Here is a 19253-nt window from a genome sequence, read left to right as displayed (position 1 = left end):
ATGTGCCCGATTGCATTGCTGCTTATGGAGGGTGATGCCATTGACGTCCACGGACGTCCAAACTTCCCATTCATTTCCAATGGCATTTCTTAATGATTGTTCATTCTATTGATGCCAATATACTTGGATTCCATTGACGCTTATGTAAGTTGATACCATTGACGTCCATGGACGTCCAAAATTTTTCCCATTCATTTTCAATGGGAATTTTTTTTTTTTTCCCCAAATCAACAGAAAATGACTAGATATCAATAGGACGTTTCCCCCAAATGTGCCCCATTGCATTGCTGCTTATGGAGGGTGATGCCATTGACGTCCACGGACGTCCAAACTTCCCATTAATTCCCAATGGCATTTCTTCATGTTTGTTCATTCTATTGATGCCAATGTACTTGGATTCCATTGACGCTTATGTAAGTTGATACCATTGACGTCCATGGACGTCCAAAATTTTTCCCATTCATTTTCAATGGGAAATTTTTTTTTTTCCCCAAATCAACAGAAAATGACTAGATATCATTAGGACGTGTCCCCCAAATGTCCCCGATTGGATTGCTGCATATGGAGGGTGATGCCATTGACGTCCATGGACGTCCAAACTTCCCATTTATTTCCAATGGCATTTCTTCATGTTTGTTCATTCAGTTGATGCCAATGTACTTGGATTCCATTGACGCTTATGTAAGTTGATACCATTGACGTCCATGGACGTCCAAAATTTTTCCCATTCATTTTCAATGGGAATTTTTTTTTTTTCCCCAAATCAACAGAAAATGACTAGATATCATTAGGACGTGTCCCCCAAATGTCCCCGATTGCATTGCCGCTTATGGAGGGTGATGCCATTGACGTTCATGGACGTCCAAACTTCCCATTAAATCCCAATGGCATTTCTTCATGTTTGTTCATTCTATTGATGCCAATGTACTTGGATTCCATTGACGCTTATGTAAGTTGATACCATTGACGTCCATGGACGTCCAAAATTTTTCCCATTCATTTTCAATGGGAAATTTTTTTTTTTCCCCAAATCAACAGAAAATGACTAGATATCAATAGGACGTGTCCCCCAAATGTGCCCGATTGCATTGCCTCTTATGGAGGGTGATGCCATTGACGGCCACGGACGTCCAAACTTCCCATTCATTTCCAATGGCATTTCTTAATGATTGTTCATTCTATTGATGCCAATGTACTTGGATTCCATTGACGCTTATGTAAATTGATACCATTGACGTCCATGGACGTCCAAAATTTTTCCCATTCATTTTCAATGGGAATTTTTTTTTTTTCCCCAAATCAACAGAAAATGACTAGATATCATTAGGACGTGTCCCCCAAATGTCCCCGATTGCATTACCGCTTATGGGGGGTGATGCCATTGACGTCCATGGACGTCCAAACTTCCCATTCATTTCTAATGGCATTTAATTATGTTTTTTCATTCTATTGATGCCAATGTACTTGGATTCCATTGACGCTTATGTAAGTTGATACCATTGACGTCCATGGACGTCCAAAATTTTTCCCATTCATTTTCAATGGGATTTTTTTTTTTTTTCCCAAATCAACAGAAAATGACTAGATATCATTAGGACGTTTCCCCCAAATGTCCCCGATTGCATTGCCGCTTATGGAGGGTGATGCCATTGACGTTCATGGACGTCCAAACTTCCCATTCATTTCCAATGGCATTTCTTCATGTTTGTTCATTTTATTGATGCCAATGTACTTGGATTCCATTGACGCTTATGTAAGTTGATACCATTGACGTCCATGGACGTCCAAAATTTTTCCCATTCATTTTCAATGGGAATTTTTTTTTTTTTCCCAAATCAACAGAAAATGACTAGATATCATTAGGACGTGTCCCCCAAACTTCCCCGATTCCATTAACAATTATGAAAGGTGCCGCCATTGACGTCCATGGACGTACAATTCTCCCATTCATTTCTAACGGCTTTTACTTTGTTTTTTGCCAATGACTGGCATTATGATCCATTCTATTGATAGACCTGAGTGGGGCTAAGATCTGTATCTCCACAGAGGAAAGACCAAGGTGTGTAATTTCTCCCGAAATTGCAGTTTCTAGTTATTATTATTATTATTATTCAATAATTCTCCGCGTTTTTTTGAGCCAACGCACAGCCCAAACCGTAGCACCGATCGGCACCGTTGAAGTATCGGCACGACCGGATTTTTCGCGTGACGATGGGAATTTTTCAAACCGCCACGAAAAATTTTCCGTTCGCCCGTAAACGGCAATTTTCCGAAAAATAAAAAAAGTTTCAAAATGTATCTAGTCCTACAATTTTTGACCAAATCACATAATTTGGGCATCAAAAATTCCGGGACGGTGAGGGGCATAAAAGTTGTATACAGAATTTGGCAAAAATTTACGGTTCCCCGGAAATTTGCCAAAAACTTTCCTATTCATTTTGAATGGAAAAAAAACGCGCGCTTCACAGCCCGAACCGTTAGACCGATCGGCACCGTTCAAGTATCGGCACGACCGGAATTTTCGCGTGACACAGGAAACTTTACAAATGGCCCCGAAAATTTTTCCGTTCGTCCGTAAACGGCAATTTTCCGTGAAAAAAAAAAAAGTTTCAAAATGTATCTAGTCCTACAATTTTTGACCAAATCACATAATTTGGGCATCAAAAATTCCGGGACGGTGAGGGGCATAAAAGTTGTATACAGAATTTGGAAAAAAATTACGCTTCCTCGGAAATTTGCCAAAAACTATCCCATTCATTTCGAATGGGAAAAGTCCCATTCACTTCCAGTGGGATTTCCAATGGAATTTACATTGCATTGATGCCATTGACGGCCATGCATGTCGAATCTACTGATGCCAATGTACTTGGATTCAATTGATTATATGGATGTCGATGCCATTGTCTGCCATGGACGTCCAAAATTTTTCCCATTCATTTTCAATGGGGAAAAAACAAAATTACCCCAAATCAACAGAAAATGACCAGATATCAATAGGACGTGTCCCCCAAACTTCCCCAATTCCATTGACGCTTATGAAGGGTGCCGCCATTGACTTACATGGACGTCCAAAATTTTTCCCATTCATTTTCAATGGGGAAAAAACTAAATTTCTCCAAATCAACAGAAAATGACCAGATATCAATAGGACGTATATCCCAAACGTCCCCAATTCCATTGACGCTTATGGGGGGTGCTGCCATTGACGTCCATGGACGTCCAAAATTTTACCCATTCATTTTCAATGGGAATTTTTTTTTTTCCCCAAATCAACAGAAAATGACTACATATCAATAGGACCTGTCCCCCAAATGTCCCCGATTGAATTGCTGCTTATGGAGGGTGATGCCATTGACGTCCAGGGACGTCCAAACTTCCCATTCATTTCCAATGGCATTTCTTCATGTTTGTTCATTCTTTTGATGCCAATGTACTTGGATTCCATTGACGCTTATGTAAGTTTATACCATTGACGTCCATGGACGTCCAAAATTTTTCCCATTCATTTTCAATGGGAATTTTTTTTTTTTCCCCAAATCAACAGAAAATGACTAGATATCAATAGGACGTTTCCCCCAAATGTGCCCGATTGCATTGCTGCTTATGGAGGGTGATGCCATTGACGTCCACGGACGTCCAAACTTCCCATTCATTTCCAATGGCATTTCTTCATGTTTGTTCATTCTATTGATGCCAATGTACTTGGATTCCATTGACGCTTATGTAAGTTGATACCATTGACGTCCATGGACGTCCAAAATTTTTCCCATTCATTTTCAATGGGAATTTTTTTTTTTTCCCCAAATCAACAGAAAATGACTAGATATCATTAGGACGTGTCCCCCAAATGTCCCCGATTGCATTGCCGCTTATGGGGGGTGATGCCATTGACGTCCATGGACGTCCAAACTTCCCATTAAATACCAATGGCATTTCTTCATGTTTGTTCATTCTTTTGATGCCAATGTACTTGGATTCCATTGACGCTTATGTAAGTTTATACCATTGACGTCCATGGACGTCCAAAATTTTTCCCATTCATTTTCAATGGGAATTTTTTTTTTTTCCCCAAATCAACAGAAAATGACTAGATATCAATAGGACGTTTCCCCCAAATGTGCCCGATTGCATTGCTGCTTATGGAGGGTGATGCCATTGACGTCCACGGACGTCCAAACTTCCCATTAATTTCCAATGGCATTTCTTCATGTTTGTTCATTCTATTGATGCCAATGTACTTGGATTCCATTGACGCTTATGTAAGTTGATACCATTGACGTCCATGGACGTCCAAAATTTTTCCCATTCATTTTCAATGGGAATTTTTTTTTTTTTCCCCAAATCAACAGAAAATGACTAGATATCATTAGGACGTGTCCCCCAAATGTCCCCGATTGCATTGCCGCTTATGGGGGGTGATGCCATTGACGTCCATGGACGTCCAAACTTCCCATTCATTTCCAAAGGCATTTCTTCATGTTTGTTCATTCTATTGATGCCAATGTACTTGGATTCCATTCACGCTTATGTAAGTTGATACCATTGACGTCCATGGACGTCCAAAATTTTTCCCATTCATTTTCAATGGGATTTTTTTTTTTTTCCCCAAATCAACAGAAAATGACTAGATATCATTAGGACGTGTCCCCCAAATGTCCCCGATTGCATTGCCGCTTATGGAGGGTGATGCCATTGACGTTCATGGACGTCCAAACTTCCCATTCATTTCCAATGGCATTTCTTCATGTTTGTTCATTTTATTGATGCCAATGTACTTGGATTCCATTGACGCTTATGTAAGTTGATACCATTGACGTCCATGGACGTCCAAAATTTTTCCCATTCATTTTCAATGGGAATTTTTTTTTTTTCCCAAATCAACAGAAAATGACTAGATATCAATAGGACGTGTCCCCCAAACTTCCCCAATTCCATTAACAATTATGGAGGGTGCTGCCATTGACGGACATGGACGTCCAATTCTCCCAATCTTTTCTAATGGCTTTAACTATGTTTAGTGCCAATGACTGGCATTATGATCCATTCTATTGATAGACCTGAGTGGGGCTAAGATCTGTATCTCCACAGAGGAAAGACCAAGGTGTGTAATTTCTCCCGAAATTGCAGTTTCTAGTTGTACTTATTATTTATTCATCTTATTCTCCGCGTTTTTTTGAGCCAACGCACAGCCCAAACCGTAGCACCGATCGGCACAGTTCAAGTATCGGCACGACCGGAATTTTCGCGTGACGATGGGAATTTTTCAAACCGCCACGAAAAATTTTCCGTTCGCCCGTAAACGGCAATTTTCCGAAAAACAAAAAAAGTTTCAAAATGTATCTAGTCCTACAATTTTTGACCAAATCACATAATTTGGGCATCAAAAATTCCGGGACGGTGAGGGGCATAAAAGTTGTATACAGAATTTGGCAAAAATTTACGGTTCCCCGGAAATTTGCCAAAAACTTTCCTATTCATTTTGAATGGAAAAAAAACGCGCGCTTCACAGCCCGAACCGTTAGACCGATCGGCACCGTTCAAGTATCGGCACGACCGGAATTTTCGCGTGACACAGGAAACTTTACAAATGGCCCCGAAAATTTTTCCGTTCGTCCGTAAACGGCAATTTTCCGTGAAAAAAAAAAAAGTTTCAAAATGTATCTAGTCCTACAATTTTTGACCAAATCACATAATTTGGGCATCAAAAATTCCGGGACGGTGAGGGGCATAAAAGTTGTATACAGAATTTGGAAAAAAATTACGCTTCCTCGGAAATTTGCCAAAAACTATCCCATTCATTTCGAATGGGAAAAGTCCCATTCACTTCCAATGGGATTTCCAATGGAATTTACATTGCATTGATGCCATTGACGGCCATGCATGTCGAATCTACTGATGCCAATGTACTTGGATTCAATTGACTATATGAATGTCGATGCCATTGACGGCCATGGACGTCCAAAATTTTTCCCATTCATTTTCAATGGGGAAAAAACAAAATTTCCCCAAATCAACAGAAAATGACCAGATATCAATAGGACGTGTCCCCCAAACTTCCCCAATTCCATTGACGCTTATGAAGGGTGCCGCCATTGACTTCCATGGACGTCCAAAATTTTTCCCATTCATTTTCAATGGGGAAAAAACTACATTTCTCCAAATCAACAGAAAATGACCAGATATCAATAGGACGTATATCCCAAACGTCCCCAATTCCATTGACGCTTATGGGGGGTGCTGCCATTGACGTCCATGGACGTCCAAAATTTTACCCATTCATTTTCAATGGGAAATTTTTTTTTTTCCCCAAATCAACAGAAAATGACTAGATATCAATAGGACCTGTCCCCCAAATGTCCCCGATTGCATTGCTGCTTATGGAGGGTGATGCCATTGACGTCCAGGGACGTCCAAACTTCCCATTCATTTCCAATGGCATTTCTTCATGTTTGTTCATTCTATTGATGCCAATGTACTTGGATTCCATTGACGCTTATGTAAGTTGATACCATTGACGTCCATGGACGTCCAAAATTTTTCCCATTCATTTTCAATGGGAAATTTTTTTTTTTCCCCAAATCAACAGAAAATGACTAGATATCATTAGGACGTGTCCCCCAAATGTCCCCGATTGCATTGCCGCTTATGGGGGGTGATGCCATTGACGTCCATGGACGTCCAAACTTCCCATTCATTTCCAAAGGCATTTCTTCATGTTTGTTCATTCTATTGATGCCAATGTACTTGGATTCCATTGACGCTTATGTAAGTTGATACCATTGACGTCCATGGACGTCCAAAATTTTTCCCATTCATTTTCAATGGGATTTTTTTTTTTTTCCCAAATCAACAGAAAATGACTAGATATCATTAGGACGTGTCCCCCAAATGTCCCCGATTGCATTGCCGCTTATGGAGGGTGATGCCATTGACGTTCATGGACGTCCAAACTTCCCATTCATTTCCAATGGCATTTCTTCATGTTTGTTCATTTTATTGATGCCAATGTACTTGGATTCCATTGACGCTTATGTAAGTTGATACCATTGACGTCCATGGACGTCCAAAATTTTTCCCATTCATTTTCAATGGGAAATTTTTTTTTTTTTCCCAAATCAACAGAAAATGACTAGATATCAATAGAACGTGTCCCCCAAACTTCCCCGATTCCATTAACAATTATGGAGGGTGCTGCCATTGACGGACATGGACGTCCAATTCTCCCAATCTTTTCTCATGGCTTTTACTTTGTTTAGTGCCATTGACTGGCATTATGGTCCATTCTATTGATAGACCTGAGTGGGGCTAAGATCTGTATCTCCACAGAGGAAAGACCAAGGTGTGTAATTTCTCCCGAAATTGCAGTTTCTAGTTTCTAATATGAATTTTTGAATGAAAAATTTTTTAAAAAATGAAAAGTGCACATACGCATGCATACAAAATACACATCACATACTCACATAGCTGAGATGTTAAGCAAGCCTGATTTTATTCATTCGATTTCTTACAGACATTAGAATCCAGCGCTTCATCATGAATGCCATCTGCGACTCAGACTTGACTAAGGTGACCAGCTGCATGGAGCACGCACTTACAGCCGCGTACCCTCGCACCCGCTACAGCGCCGGGTGGGATGCCAAGCTGCTGTGGATCCCGCTGTCATACATGCCATCCTGCGTGGTGGACATCGGGCTCAGGCTGGTTCTGCCCCGTCCGTCCAAGAGTGTGTGACCACCAATAACTTGAGTCCTGCAGGTCATGCTGTGAAGAGATTTATAATTATCCATGACAGGGGTGTTCAAACTACGGTCCGCGTGCTAACTGTGGCCTGCTGCCCAGTTTTTATTGGCCTGCAGCAAAGTATAAAAATATTATTGAAATGGCCCGCACTATACGCTTAAATTCAGCCTACATTCTGTTACACTTCTCATCTTTAACACTAGATAGTGCTAATCACTTTAAAAAGTGCCTCTCTACTATTTCCAATCAATGTAGGAAACTGTAGAATTTAAGTATTTTGTTTTACATAAATAAACTTAGATTAAAAAAATTATCCACTGTGATGAATTTAGCTTTCTTGGTTGTGATTTTCTTGGCTTCTTTGCAGTTGTTGGACATTGTCTCTTTGTTCTGCAGTTTGTTTTAGAGGTGTAAATATAAATATACTAGTATACTGTACCTATATCTGTGGATTTTATTGTTGCTTTTAAACTCTTAACTCATTCACTGCCATTGACAGTTATTGACATCAAATCCATTTCAACTCAGAAGGTGATCATGTTTCAGTGCCATTGATGACGATAGACGCCCAATCCAATTTGACTGGGTCTGGCAGCGATCAAACAAGCAGCAGTCAATCCTCCCAGTCAAAATGGATTAGACATCTGTTGCCGTCTTTCACCGTCAAAGGCAGCAAATAAGTTATTTTTTAATCCGATTCTGATCCTTTGTTTGACAAATGGAAGTGGAAGGTTAATAAAAAGTTTGGACACCTTTGATTTATAATGACCATTAATTAGTCTATATATATATATATAAACGTATTTATACTTCAGGTTAGTAATATTACTGATTCAAAGAGAATAGATGTACTGCTGTAAAGTGGCTTTTGAAATAATATGAGGTTCTTGACCCAGAGCAATGTTATGAATCAAAGTAGCCATTCCAATAAAGACAGTTTTTCAATAAGACTGTAGTGTTGCATGCATGCGTAAAAGTGTGATAATCAAATGTGTTATGATCATTACATTTCATTGTTGAACTATTAACAAGTGAGTCTCAGTGCTACCTAACACTTTAATCTGACATGAATAATGCAATCAGTGCTTGGAAGTCCTGCATTGTTTCACTCTTCAAAATATGGTGTAGTCATTCTTCATGATAATAGCTGCACAAGAGTATTCTATCACTGACTTGAAGGTTTTGGGGGGGGTAAATTGTCAATCTGTGGCTGTGTTACATAATTAATGCCTGCTCAGGTTGCAGACGCAGAAACAAGCAGAATTTGTGCCATTTGATACGGCAAGAGAGATAACTAAAAGGTCAGACAGACACGTTTCATCTAAAAATATTTTTAAATTACCATTGTGGATGTAGTTTGTTTTTTCTTTTTGAACATATATTTTTATGAACACTACTATTTACCCCATGGTTCAAAAGAGTTTTTTTTTTTTTTTTTCTTAAGTATTTCCACGTGTGTGTTTTTGAATCTTTAATTCACACGTTTTGGAAGCAATTTTAAAATCATTTTATTGCATTTTATTTCTTGAATGTTTTTTTCCTCTTGCGTGGGATGACGTACTTAGATGTTTTCTCTGCATCCACTAGATGGCACTGTATAGCTACGAAAGGAATAACTGCTCCGTGTTAAAAAAATAAATAAAATAAAAACAAATAACCATCACATTTACAAATGTAACAAAATGACATTTTAGCCAACATTCCAATTAACCATACTAGTAATAAACTAATTCCAACTAGTACAATCCTATCCATAAACATATCACAAAGTAACAAAAGGTCTCTCATGCCATGTACATTTTCGATTATTATTATTCTTTTAAAATGTATTCAATGTTATAACCGCTGTATTTGGGTACAAGAATGACGCAAAGGTCTAAATGGATACTGGAAGATATTTTATTCCATATTTCATCAAAAATAAACCTGAGAGTTCTTCAGTCTCCAGTTGTCTTTTCCTTTCAACCCATTATCTGCAAACAAGAAAAAGTGTGTCTCATTACAGTGAAAACACTTTACAAACAATTTTCACAAAGGTATCAGCGTTAAATACTGACGCCGTTCATCCAGCCAATGTAATCGGAAACGCGAGTGAAGACTGTGGGCTTCCTGTAGGCGTTGCATCCGGACGATGACACAAAGCTGGTCACGCCGTGCACCACCCATTTGCCGTTCACGCTACAGTTCAGGGGGCCGCCGGAATCACCCTGGAAAAAAAGAAGAAGCAGATCTTAAGAAAATATATTAGAAACTACCTGTCATATGTAACACTCAAACACGACTGCTATGCTAACGTTGATGTGAAAGTTTCTGATGTTAGAGTTTATTCCTAAATAATTTCGAAAAAAATAAACAGGTTGCCACTAGAAGACATCATATTTCAGTTTGACACTGTGCGAGAAGCGTTTGATTTTTTTGTAGAACAGCTCCAAATTCTCAAAAATAATTTTAATATCTTATTTTTCCTAAACTACAAATTATCATGGTTACACTATCTTAAAAAGAGAGAAAAATAAGTTATTATTTTTCATGAAATATTAATATCTTATTTCCGTTTTTCATTTAAGAACAAATACATTTCTTAAAAAGAAAACATTTAAGCTTTCATATATGCATTATTATTTTCTCAATATCAATTGCAAAAAAAAAAAAAAAAAAAAAAAAGAATAGTAAAACAGTATAATTGAACATGTTTTTAACACTGGCGTTTTGAAAATTTGACCAAAATCAATTTTGGTAAACATTTTAGTCTTTGAATCTTAAAAAAAAAAACATGAACATAAGCAATTATTCATTGAGATAGGCTCCAGCACCCTGCGACCCTGTCAAGGATAGGAGGTGTTGAAAATGGATAGACAGAGGCGCGGGAAGTGAAGTTCTTAGGGTGCTGCAATACCCCCTGGTGTTGGGGAGAAAAAAGGTTTTGGTACATTCTTTAAAAAAAAAAAAAAAAAAAAAAGTCATATTGAAACTATCGTATTTAACTTTGGAGATTACATATGTATGTTGAAAAAGGTTTTTTTGTCAATAACACCACCTGACACATGTGCCGGTTACCAGTTTCAAGGTATACCGTGGTATGAAAACGTCAAAGGTTTCAAAACTGCTAAAATTTTCCGTCAAACTGTCCCTACGGTATTAGCTAATTTTTATGTCCCAAAAATGCAGGGCTCAGTGCTCCCCTTCAAGTTGTTGCTCAGTGTCAGTGAGTCAGCTGTGCTGCACGTTGGCTGGAGGACATGAATTACCTGAACTTTTTCTCCCATCGAAGAAAACAAAGTCACTGGAATGGGAATACTTTGGGTACAGGAAAGTTACAGACAGCCGAGGCTTAGGTGGGCCAACCGACATGTAAAACATGTTTAAGAGGGGCGGGGGCTACCAGATAAGGAAATATCTCCAATATGATTTTGCATTTATACATAATTAAATGTTTGTAAACGCTGTCATGAACATTTCCTACTAGCTACGAGAGTTAACTCCAGCGTGTTTACTGTGTCTAGCAGTGGTAAAACATACTGTAACGTAAGCTTGTTAACAAGGCAGATAACGTGTCTAATTAGCATTCCAATGTATTTTTATTGAGAATATTAAATTTATTTTTTTGTTATTTATTTATTTGTTTATTTTTATTTATTTATTTAAGTTAACATTATACTTATATTCCAATTTGCTAATATGTTGTTTTGAAAAATAAAATCCTGTTCAATGGAAAAGTTTTTTTTTTTTTTTTGTAACAGAAACCTTAAAATACAACATTTTAGAGCTGTAATTGCAATATCGTGATATCATGAAACAGTAATAGTTTTGCTTAAGGTTATCATAACGTCAGAATCTCATACCGGCACATTGAATAAGGCGCTATTGGAACAGAAAAGTAAACTGTTGACAGACGAGCCATTGACATGGCACAAAAGCGAATTAGCAATTTTTTCTTTACAAAAACCGCGAAACTTTCTAAAATTCGACATTTAAATTTAAGAGGATTGTACTTTGGTTTTTTCAAATAGGTACGACATGCTTGCATTGAAGCCATATTATTGTTTGTTGTTGCTGTTGAGAGCGCTGTCGGATATTTGTGTGCAATTTATTGTAGTGTTGGGAAAAGAGGGTGGTTCCCTATGAACACCGGCAAGGGGTGGGCCGTGAAAAGAGGCTTAAACAAAGGCTTATTGGCCCTTTTAATTTTCAAATGTGTTCGTGTGTCATTGCGCCGTCTAGCTGTGGGGATTTGCATTGTAATACATAGGCACTTTCATTTCCAATACATAAATTCCAACACACACTGTAGGTAAAATAGAACGCTGTCTTTGTAGTAGCCTAGTAGTAGTACATAAACTATCCAGCATGCGTGTGTACTGCCATTGTGCACGCCTTGTATGGAGAAAACGCACGAGCATGACAAGTTTGGACGGAAACGGCTGTTTTTGGATGGGAAAAACAAACAAAAAAAGATCTTCAGCACCCCCTGCTGTGAGTAATTTCCAGCACCTCTGTGAATGGATGAATAGATTAATGAATTCGCTCCCCCCTTTCAAAATGGATTGGATGTCTAGCGCTGTTAATGGTATCTACTGAAGTTAAATGAGTGCCCTGTCAGTTTTTTTTAACCATAAATCATGAATGGGCTTTTATACCATTTTTTGCATAATAAATATGTAGAATCTTGTCACCTGGCAACCAGAGTCGCTGCCTCCGCCGGCGCAGACCATGGAGGTCTTGACCGTGCTGCCCCACCATCCGTAGCCGGAGCATGTCCTGTGGTCCACCGAGGGGAGGTAGGCCTGCTTTAGCTGGGCAGACAGTTGACCTCCGGCTGGAACGCAAACACAGTAAATACAGTAGATTACGCAGTGGGAGATGATATATATACTGTATATATATATATGAATATATATATATTTAAAATTAAAAAGATTTGCTACAAGTAAAACTTCTTATTCTTGCGTGACCTTTGAGGGGCAATGTTAACCCAATGATAAAACCTTGAAAACTATTCACCATAAATTTTTCTAAGAAAAACCTTTCTGTATAATTGAAGCCTTGAGAAAATTGCAAATTGTTGAGGGAAAAAGTAAATTAACCCTCTGTCTGATGCATTGTCAAGATTTTTTTCTGATGTGTTTTTATTCTTCTTAGGACATGAAAATAATGTTCAATTTCTTATTTTTCAAATATATGATTTTTTTTCCATGAGACATGCCCAATCCAGTGGACTCCACACACATGCACACTCAACATAAAACAATGTAAATTTATTATCAAAAATGAATTAACTTATTTTCTATTGTGAATATAGAAACCCTCGATCCCTCTTAAGCTTTGATAAATGTTTCAACAATTTTTGGGAAATTTCAACTTTCAACACTGTATGCGCAATGTATAGGCCTCAATAAGAAATCCAAATAAACTTCTAGTTGTGACTTCTACACCTATGTACCAATGTCTTTGTTGTTGTCTGGCAGCCACTCATCATCACTGTTGTCACTATAGGCATCATCACTGAAGCTGGATGGAATTTCCTAGGCTATTCTGTAAACTACTTTTTTTTGCTGCTTTTGTAGTCTATAAAATAAGATAAAATGCATATAGTAATGCAAACCACAGCTAATCTGCACAAAAAATGTATATTTTAAATTAACTGCATATAAATATAACAGTAACATTCTAACTTATAACCAAAACAGTTATAAAAACATTGACACAATTATATGTGTTTGAAAATATATTGGGGGATGCCTGATGTCCACTTCATTGGACGCATGGTTAATCATGAAAATTCTATATGTTATACCCAAATATTTCATATTCCAAATGGATATGATCTTTCCCATGATGTTACTATATATCATAATTAGTGCTGTCAAATTTATCGCCTAAACGGGCGGTAATTAATTTTTCTAATTAATCACGTTAAAATATTTGAATATATTATAATATGTATAATATAAAATGCACTAATATAAAGTATATTAGCGCATGCACGGAATGACCCGTTCATGCGTTACCTCAAACAGTTTACAAAGACGCCGTTTTAGCACATTGAGAGCGAATAGGCAGAGAAATGTGAGTGGCTCTAGCTTTGGCAACTCATTCACAACAATTATAGGTATTATGACAAACGATGTGGGGAAGAATAACAGGAGGCGATCTTTTTCTTAATACACTTAATTGAACACAACGCAGAACATACTGTATACCATTTGCGGCCACCACCGACAGTCATGGTTGCCCAACTTCCCATCATGCTTTTGGGCTGAACAATGAAGTCGCTACAGTTTCATTTAGTGAAAGGACAACAAAAATATTATTTCTGTCACTCACAGAAGAAAACCTTTTTCTTAACACGTTTAATTGAACATAAAGCAGAACATACTGTATAGCATTTGCAGCCACCACTGACAGTCATGGTTGCCCAACTTCCCATCATGCATTTGGGCAGAACAGTTAAGTCGCTACAGTATCATTTAGTGAAAACACAACAAAAATAATATTCCTAGCTCTCAAAATAAAAAAAAATGTCCACAAAAAGAAAATCGCTCAATGCAAAGAGAACTGGCATTCCCAATCAAAATAGCTATGCAATATACAAATAAAACTTACTCAGACTTTGCCTTGGCTAGATCTCCAATTAATTTAAACTCGCCATTGACACCTTGTGGAATATTTCAATCACTACCTTACGTAGTTAAAGACATTGTGGAAGAACGGCAGGGAGCCCGATGTGATGTCACCGCTCGGCGACGTCAACAATGGCAAGCTATTAGTTTATTTTTTGATTATTGATTTAAAAAATTTTATTTAAACAGAAACATTAAGAGGGGTTTTAATATAAAATTACAATAACTTGTACTCAAATTTATCTTTAAAGAACTACTAGTCTTTCTATCAGTGGATCCCTTTAACAGAAAGAATGTTAATAATGTTAATGCCATCTTGTGGATTTATTTTTATAAAAAACAAATACAGTACTTATGTACAATTTGTTGAATGTATATATCCGTCCTATCTTATTTTTCCATTCCAACAATAATTTACAGAAAAATACGGCATATTTTAGAGATGGTTTGAATTGCGATTAATTACGATTAATTAATTTTTAAGCCGTGATTAACTCCATTAAAAATTTGAATCATTTGAAAGCCCCAATCATAATATTTTATTTTTATTTTTTTAACCACTCTTGGATTTAGAGGATAATTTACTTGCAGTCACACCAACTGACCACTGCATTGACCTCAATAGAGTATAGCAGCAAAGAGCACTTTTGAGGATGCTATGCAGTTAAATCATAGAAACCGATGCATTAAAGAGAGAGGTACATTTCAGCAGCTCTCCACTGTAGTGGCCACTATGCACCAGAGGGTTAAAGACTATGAATGTTCCTTAAATATTTTCCTCCGGGAAAAGCAACAGAACACAAAACCTGAAAGCTACTCGCAAAACTGTTGAAAATGTTTAACCCTTTCTTGGACAGTTGTCACTACATTGGACAGCTATTCATCATAATAATTGTAATAATAACAAATTAATAAATACATTTATATTAGAGCTGTCCCGACTAGTCGACATAGTCGACGTCATCGATGACGTAAATCCGTTGACGAGCACAACATCCCGTCGACGGTTAATGAAGGGTTAAAAAAAATATGCGCGGAAAGTTCAGAATGTCGGATGCTCGGTATGCAAGCGGGGAAAGCGGCACAAAGCCAAAAAAGCGCACCAGAGTGTCCAAAACATTGACTTATTTCATAGAAATAAAGGAGGGTACACTCTTGTGTCCTGTCTCTTCACTGCCAAGCTTGGCTGCACGTCGGCCGTGAATAAACACCTCAAGCGCCGTCACCGTTTGTAAAAAAAAAAAATTCTTTCATTTTTTGTACACCAGAGGGTGCTGTCGCTTTACTAAATAATAATGTTTAATTGACAATGGGCCTATAAGTGCTATTAGTATTGCCAACTGAAAGGTTTATTTCATGTTATGGTTTATTTTATGGTATAGAAAATTATATAACGTTAAAAGGTCATAAATATATACAGTATATACAGTGATTGCACTCAAGGCAGAGATTGTCAATGATAAGGTAATAAATTAAGCTAAAGGAAATTCATATAGGCAATTCATTGATATATAAATAAGGTTTAAAACGAAAAAGGTGAAAAGTTTTCGTTAATATCTAATTGTGTTGTTTTATTTGTGTGCACCGTAGCTCTTGCAGTGTGATTACATCAAGGATGGAATAAAAGTTGTAAACCATCAGTTTAAGAGACCATCTTTTCAATCGGGATGCTACACTAGTTAATTCTATCAGCATTTGAAGTCATTGTTTATTTGTGATTTATTATTGTTATTTACGTGTTTATTTGTACTTTAGTAAATAATTTAAGTGTTCCAATATGTTTTTTGTGAATTGATAAGCGTCAACAAAAATTTCATTGCTAAATTAGTAAACAAAAACAAAAAATATTTTTTTAAATTATTAGATTAGTCGACTAATCGTAAAAATAGTCGGCTGACTAATCGGGAGAAAATTAGTCGTTTGGGACAGCCCTAATTTATATTCATTCATTCATTTTCCGAACTGCTTATCCCAGTAGCGTGGGAAGTGGGGTGCTGAGGGTGCTCCAGCACCCCCTGGTCTTTGATAGGAAAAAAAGCATTTTTGTATATTATTTTTGGTTTTGTTAAAAATAGATAAACTTTGTTGAAACAATATAGTATTTAACTTTGGGGATTGAATATATATGTTGAAAACTTTTTTTTTTTTGCTTGCTTCCAGGTCAGGTCACATTGAAAAAAGCGTTTTTTTTTTCTAATTTTCTAAAATTCAATTGGAGGTCGAAGATGATTATGATTATAGTTCTTTCTACCTTTGGGGTATTCAAATAAGTGAGGAATGATTGCAGTGCAGCCATATTATTTGTTGTTGTTGCTGTTGAGCTGCCACAGTGCAGAGCGCTGTTTTGATGTTCGTGTGCAATTTTTTTTAATGTTGTGAAAAGGGGATGTTAAACTGAGGCTTTTTTGACCTTTTAGTTTTCAAATGTGTTCCTGTGCCATTTGCGCCTTTTAGCTACAATGATTTGTGTTATGATACATGGGCGCTTTTATTTCCAATACAAAAACTCCAACACACATTGTAGGTGAAATAGAACGCTGTCTTTGTAGTAGCCTAGTAGTAGTACGTAAACTATCCAGCATGCGTGTCTACTGCCATTGTACACGCCTTGTATGGAGAAAACGCACGAGCATGACAAGTTTGGACCGAAACGGCTGTTTTTGGATGGGAAACACCCTAAAAGATCCTCAGCACCCCATTCTATGAGTGAGGTAGGCGGCGTACACCCTGAATCGGTTGCCAGCCAATCGCAGAGCACGAGGAGACAAACAACCATTCGCCCATAGGAACAATTCAGTGTTTCAGCGCACCATGCATGTTTTTAGGATGTGGGAGGAAACCGGAGTACCCGGAAAAAAACACGTAGGCACGGGGAGAATATGCAAACACTACAGAATATGCAAACACTACAAAGGAAGGCCGTAGCCCGGGAACATTTAAAATTTTTGTCTTAAATCAGGTATAAACTTAAAAAATAAAAGTAAAGAAAGTGTATTACTGACTCTTGGTGCGCCCCCACCCGGTGATGTAACAGGGGTTGTTGTGGGGCAGGATCTGTCCCGAGGGGGGGAGGGCACCCAACTGGACGTAATTGTTGAGGGACGCCTCAGAGGACAGACGCAGCAGGGCAATGTCCCACCTAAAGACGACAAGAAGCTTTATTTAAGCACATTTTGGTAGTATTTTGTAATTGGTGATGAAAAAGAAAAGTGCTGACCCTCCGGCGACATTGTTGGAATTCCACCTGGGGTGAAGGTAGACGCGACTCACGCTCATGTACTGCTCTCGGCCCTCGTGGCTGTTGATGTTGTGGTCTCCCAGAACCACACGCCAAGTCCTGGAACTGTAATGGTGTGGATGTTTAGTTATTATATTTAAAAGCAAAGGGTTCACGTAGTGTAGTGTGGTGTATTTCTGACCGGTCAACGCAGTGAGCAGCAGTCATCACCCATCCTCTCTTGATGAGTGTTCCTCCGCAGGTGTGGTAGAAGCTGTTGCCAGATTTGTACTGGAGAGAGATCTGATGCAACACAGGAAGCGCTACATTATTTAACTACATTATTTTGTGAGTCTTTAAAACGTTTTTATGTTTATGATGTGCATCGTTTTAAAACAGATATAAATTAATTCATTGGCTGCTCCTGAGAGGGCTACCAGTGATTATTCACAAATTGAGCAAATTTGAGCAAGAGTGGGCAATGTCCATTTTGGTCACTTTAACTGCTTCTAATCCATTCGAACTGAAATTGCTGATGGTGAATGCTCACCGCCACTGGCGGCGAGCAACGTCCAATCCATTTGAATTGTCATGTGGCAGTCAATGTGTGTTCCCATGATTTCTTGTGCATAGTATCTAAGACACCAACCCAAAAGTGCCCTTCAAAAACTGATTTTCTATGTATTTATGTATTATATGTCCCCCTAATTTGCTCTCATAATGCTAAAAAAATTGAATTACTCTACATATTAATTTAATAATTTGGGATTTTTCGTGTTCACAGTACACATTTTTTTGTGTAATAAAAAGTTTGTTTTAATCTAATTGACATTATTTACAACTGATTGCGTTGTAATTATTTGAAAATGTCAAGATGAATGAATGAATTTTCTATTTTAATTGCTTTAAAACACATGAAGACAGAAAAAAAACGAGCGTGATTTTTTTATATGCTGTGATATCAAAAGTCTTATTTTGCATTTCCTTGAGTTTTCTATTTTTAGTTTATTTTTATTTTAATTTTTTTTAAAAATCATTATCATTCCTTAAATATATATACTTCATATCAGATGTTATGTTCCTTATAATGTTGACTTATTTTTCTGCAATCTGAATTTTAAATGAAGCTATTTTTTTCTATACTTTTTTTGTTTGATTTTTGTAGCAAAATAGATGATTTACAAATACAGCCCTTGCACGTATAAACAAGGAAAAAAATATTAAATACATATAATTATAAAACAACCTAAAATTTAAATTAAATTGACTTTTTATTTTGAATGTGGTTATCTAGTCATTCCTCAGGTAAAAAAAAACAAAAACAACTGCAACCAAAAAACAGGCTCCGGTATAGAACCCTGTGGTACACGGTGAATGTGAAGTAATTGAGTCACATACACCAACTAATACAAATAAAACATTCATTACCTGCCACGGCCAAGAGTTGGGTCTGGCCACCTCTCCTCCAACGACTCTCCCTTCAGCATCAACCTCCTCCAAGAACCTGGGCTGGGGCTCCTCCAAGGACCTGGGCTGGGGCTCCAGCTCAGCCAGCACTGATACACCAAGCAGTATTTACAACATAACTTTGAGGGAGAGGTGTCGAGTAAGAAGAAACAAAGAAACTAATCTTACCCAAGGCGGCGAGAATGGTCAGCAACAAGAACCTCAACATG

General features: G+C 37.6%; 2 protein-coding genes across 2 annotated transcripts in view; one reads left to right on the top strand and one right to left on the bottom strand.

Moving 5' to 3' along the window:
• rdh5 (retinol dehydrogenase 5 (11-cis/9-cis)) overlaps positions 1-9677 on the top strand; it is a 22035-nt gene extending 12358 nt beyond the window's left edge. The window contains exon 6 of the mRNA XM_057845458.1: positions 7511-9677. Coding sequence (XP_057701441.1) covers positions 7511-7731 — 221 coding nt within the window. The 3' untranslated portion in view covers positions 7732-9677. The remainder of the gene's footprint in view (positions 1-7510) is intronic.
• On the bottom strand, positions 9628-19253 carry LOC130921488 (elastase-1-like). The gene is made up of 8 exons (XM_057845459.1): positions 19213-19253; positions 19006-19133; positions 17780-17880; positions 17578-17703; positions 17363-17499; positions 12414-12556; positions 9798-9947; positions 9628-9713 (listed from the first exon to the last, which is right to left on the bottom strand). The coding sequence occupies exons 1-8, from the start codon at positions 19250-19252 to the stop codon at positions 9702-9704; spliced, it is 837 nt and encodes a 278-aa protein (XP_057701442.1). The 5' UTR covers position 19253; the 3' UTR covers positions 9628-9701.

The sequence above is a fragment of the Corythoichthys intestinalis genome, chromosome 9 (genome assembly GCF_030265065.1).
Source record: "Corythoichthys intestinalis isolate RoL2023-P3 chromosome 9, ASM3026506v1, whole genome shotgun sequence".
In the NCBI taxonomy this organism is placed as follows: Eukaryota; Metazoa; Chordata; class Actinopteri; order Syngnathiformes; family Syngnathidae; genus Corythoichthys; species Corythoichthys intestinalis.
The sequence above is the reverse complement of the archived record's forward strand: the minus strand, read 5'-3'. Positions and strand labels throughout refer to the sequence as shown.

Excerpts from the sequence above, each read along its gene's own strand:
- LOC130921488 (XM_057845459.1), bottom strand. The coding sequence starts at position 19,252 with ATGTTGAGGTTCTTGTTGCTGACCATTCTCGCCGCCTTGG. Across the intron at positions 17,704-17,779 it reads GCTGCTCACTGCGTTGACCG|TTCCAGGACTTGGCGTGTGG; the intron begins GTCAGAAATACA and ends ACACCATTACAG. Across the intron at positions 9,948-12,413 it reads GCAGCGACTCTGGTTGCCAG|GGTGATTCCGGCGGCCCCCT; the intron begins GTGACAAGATTC and ends CTTTTTTTCCAG.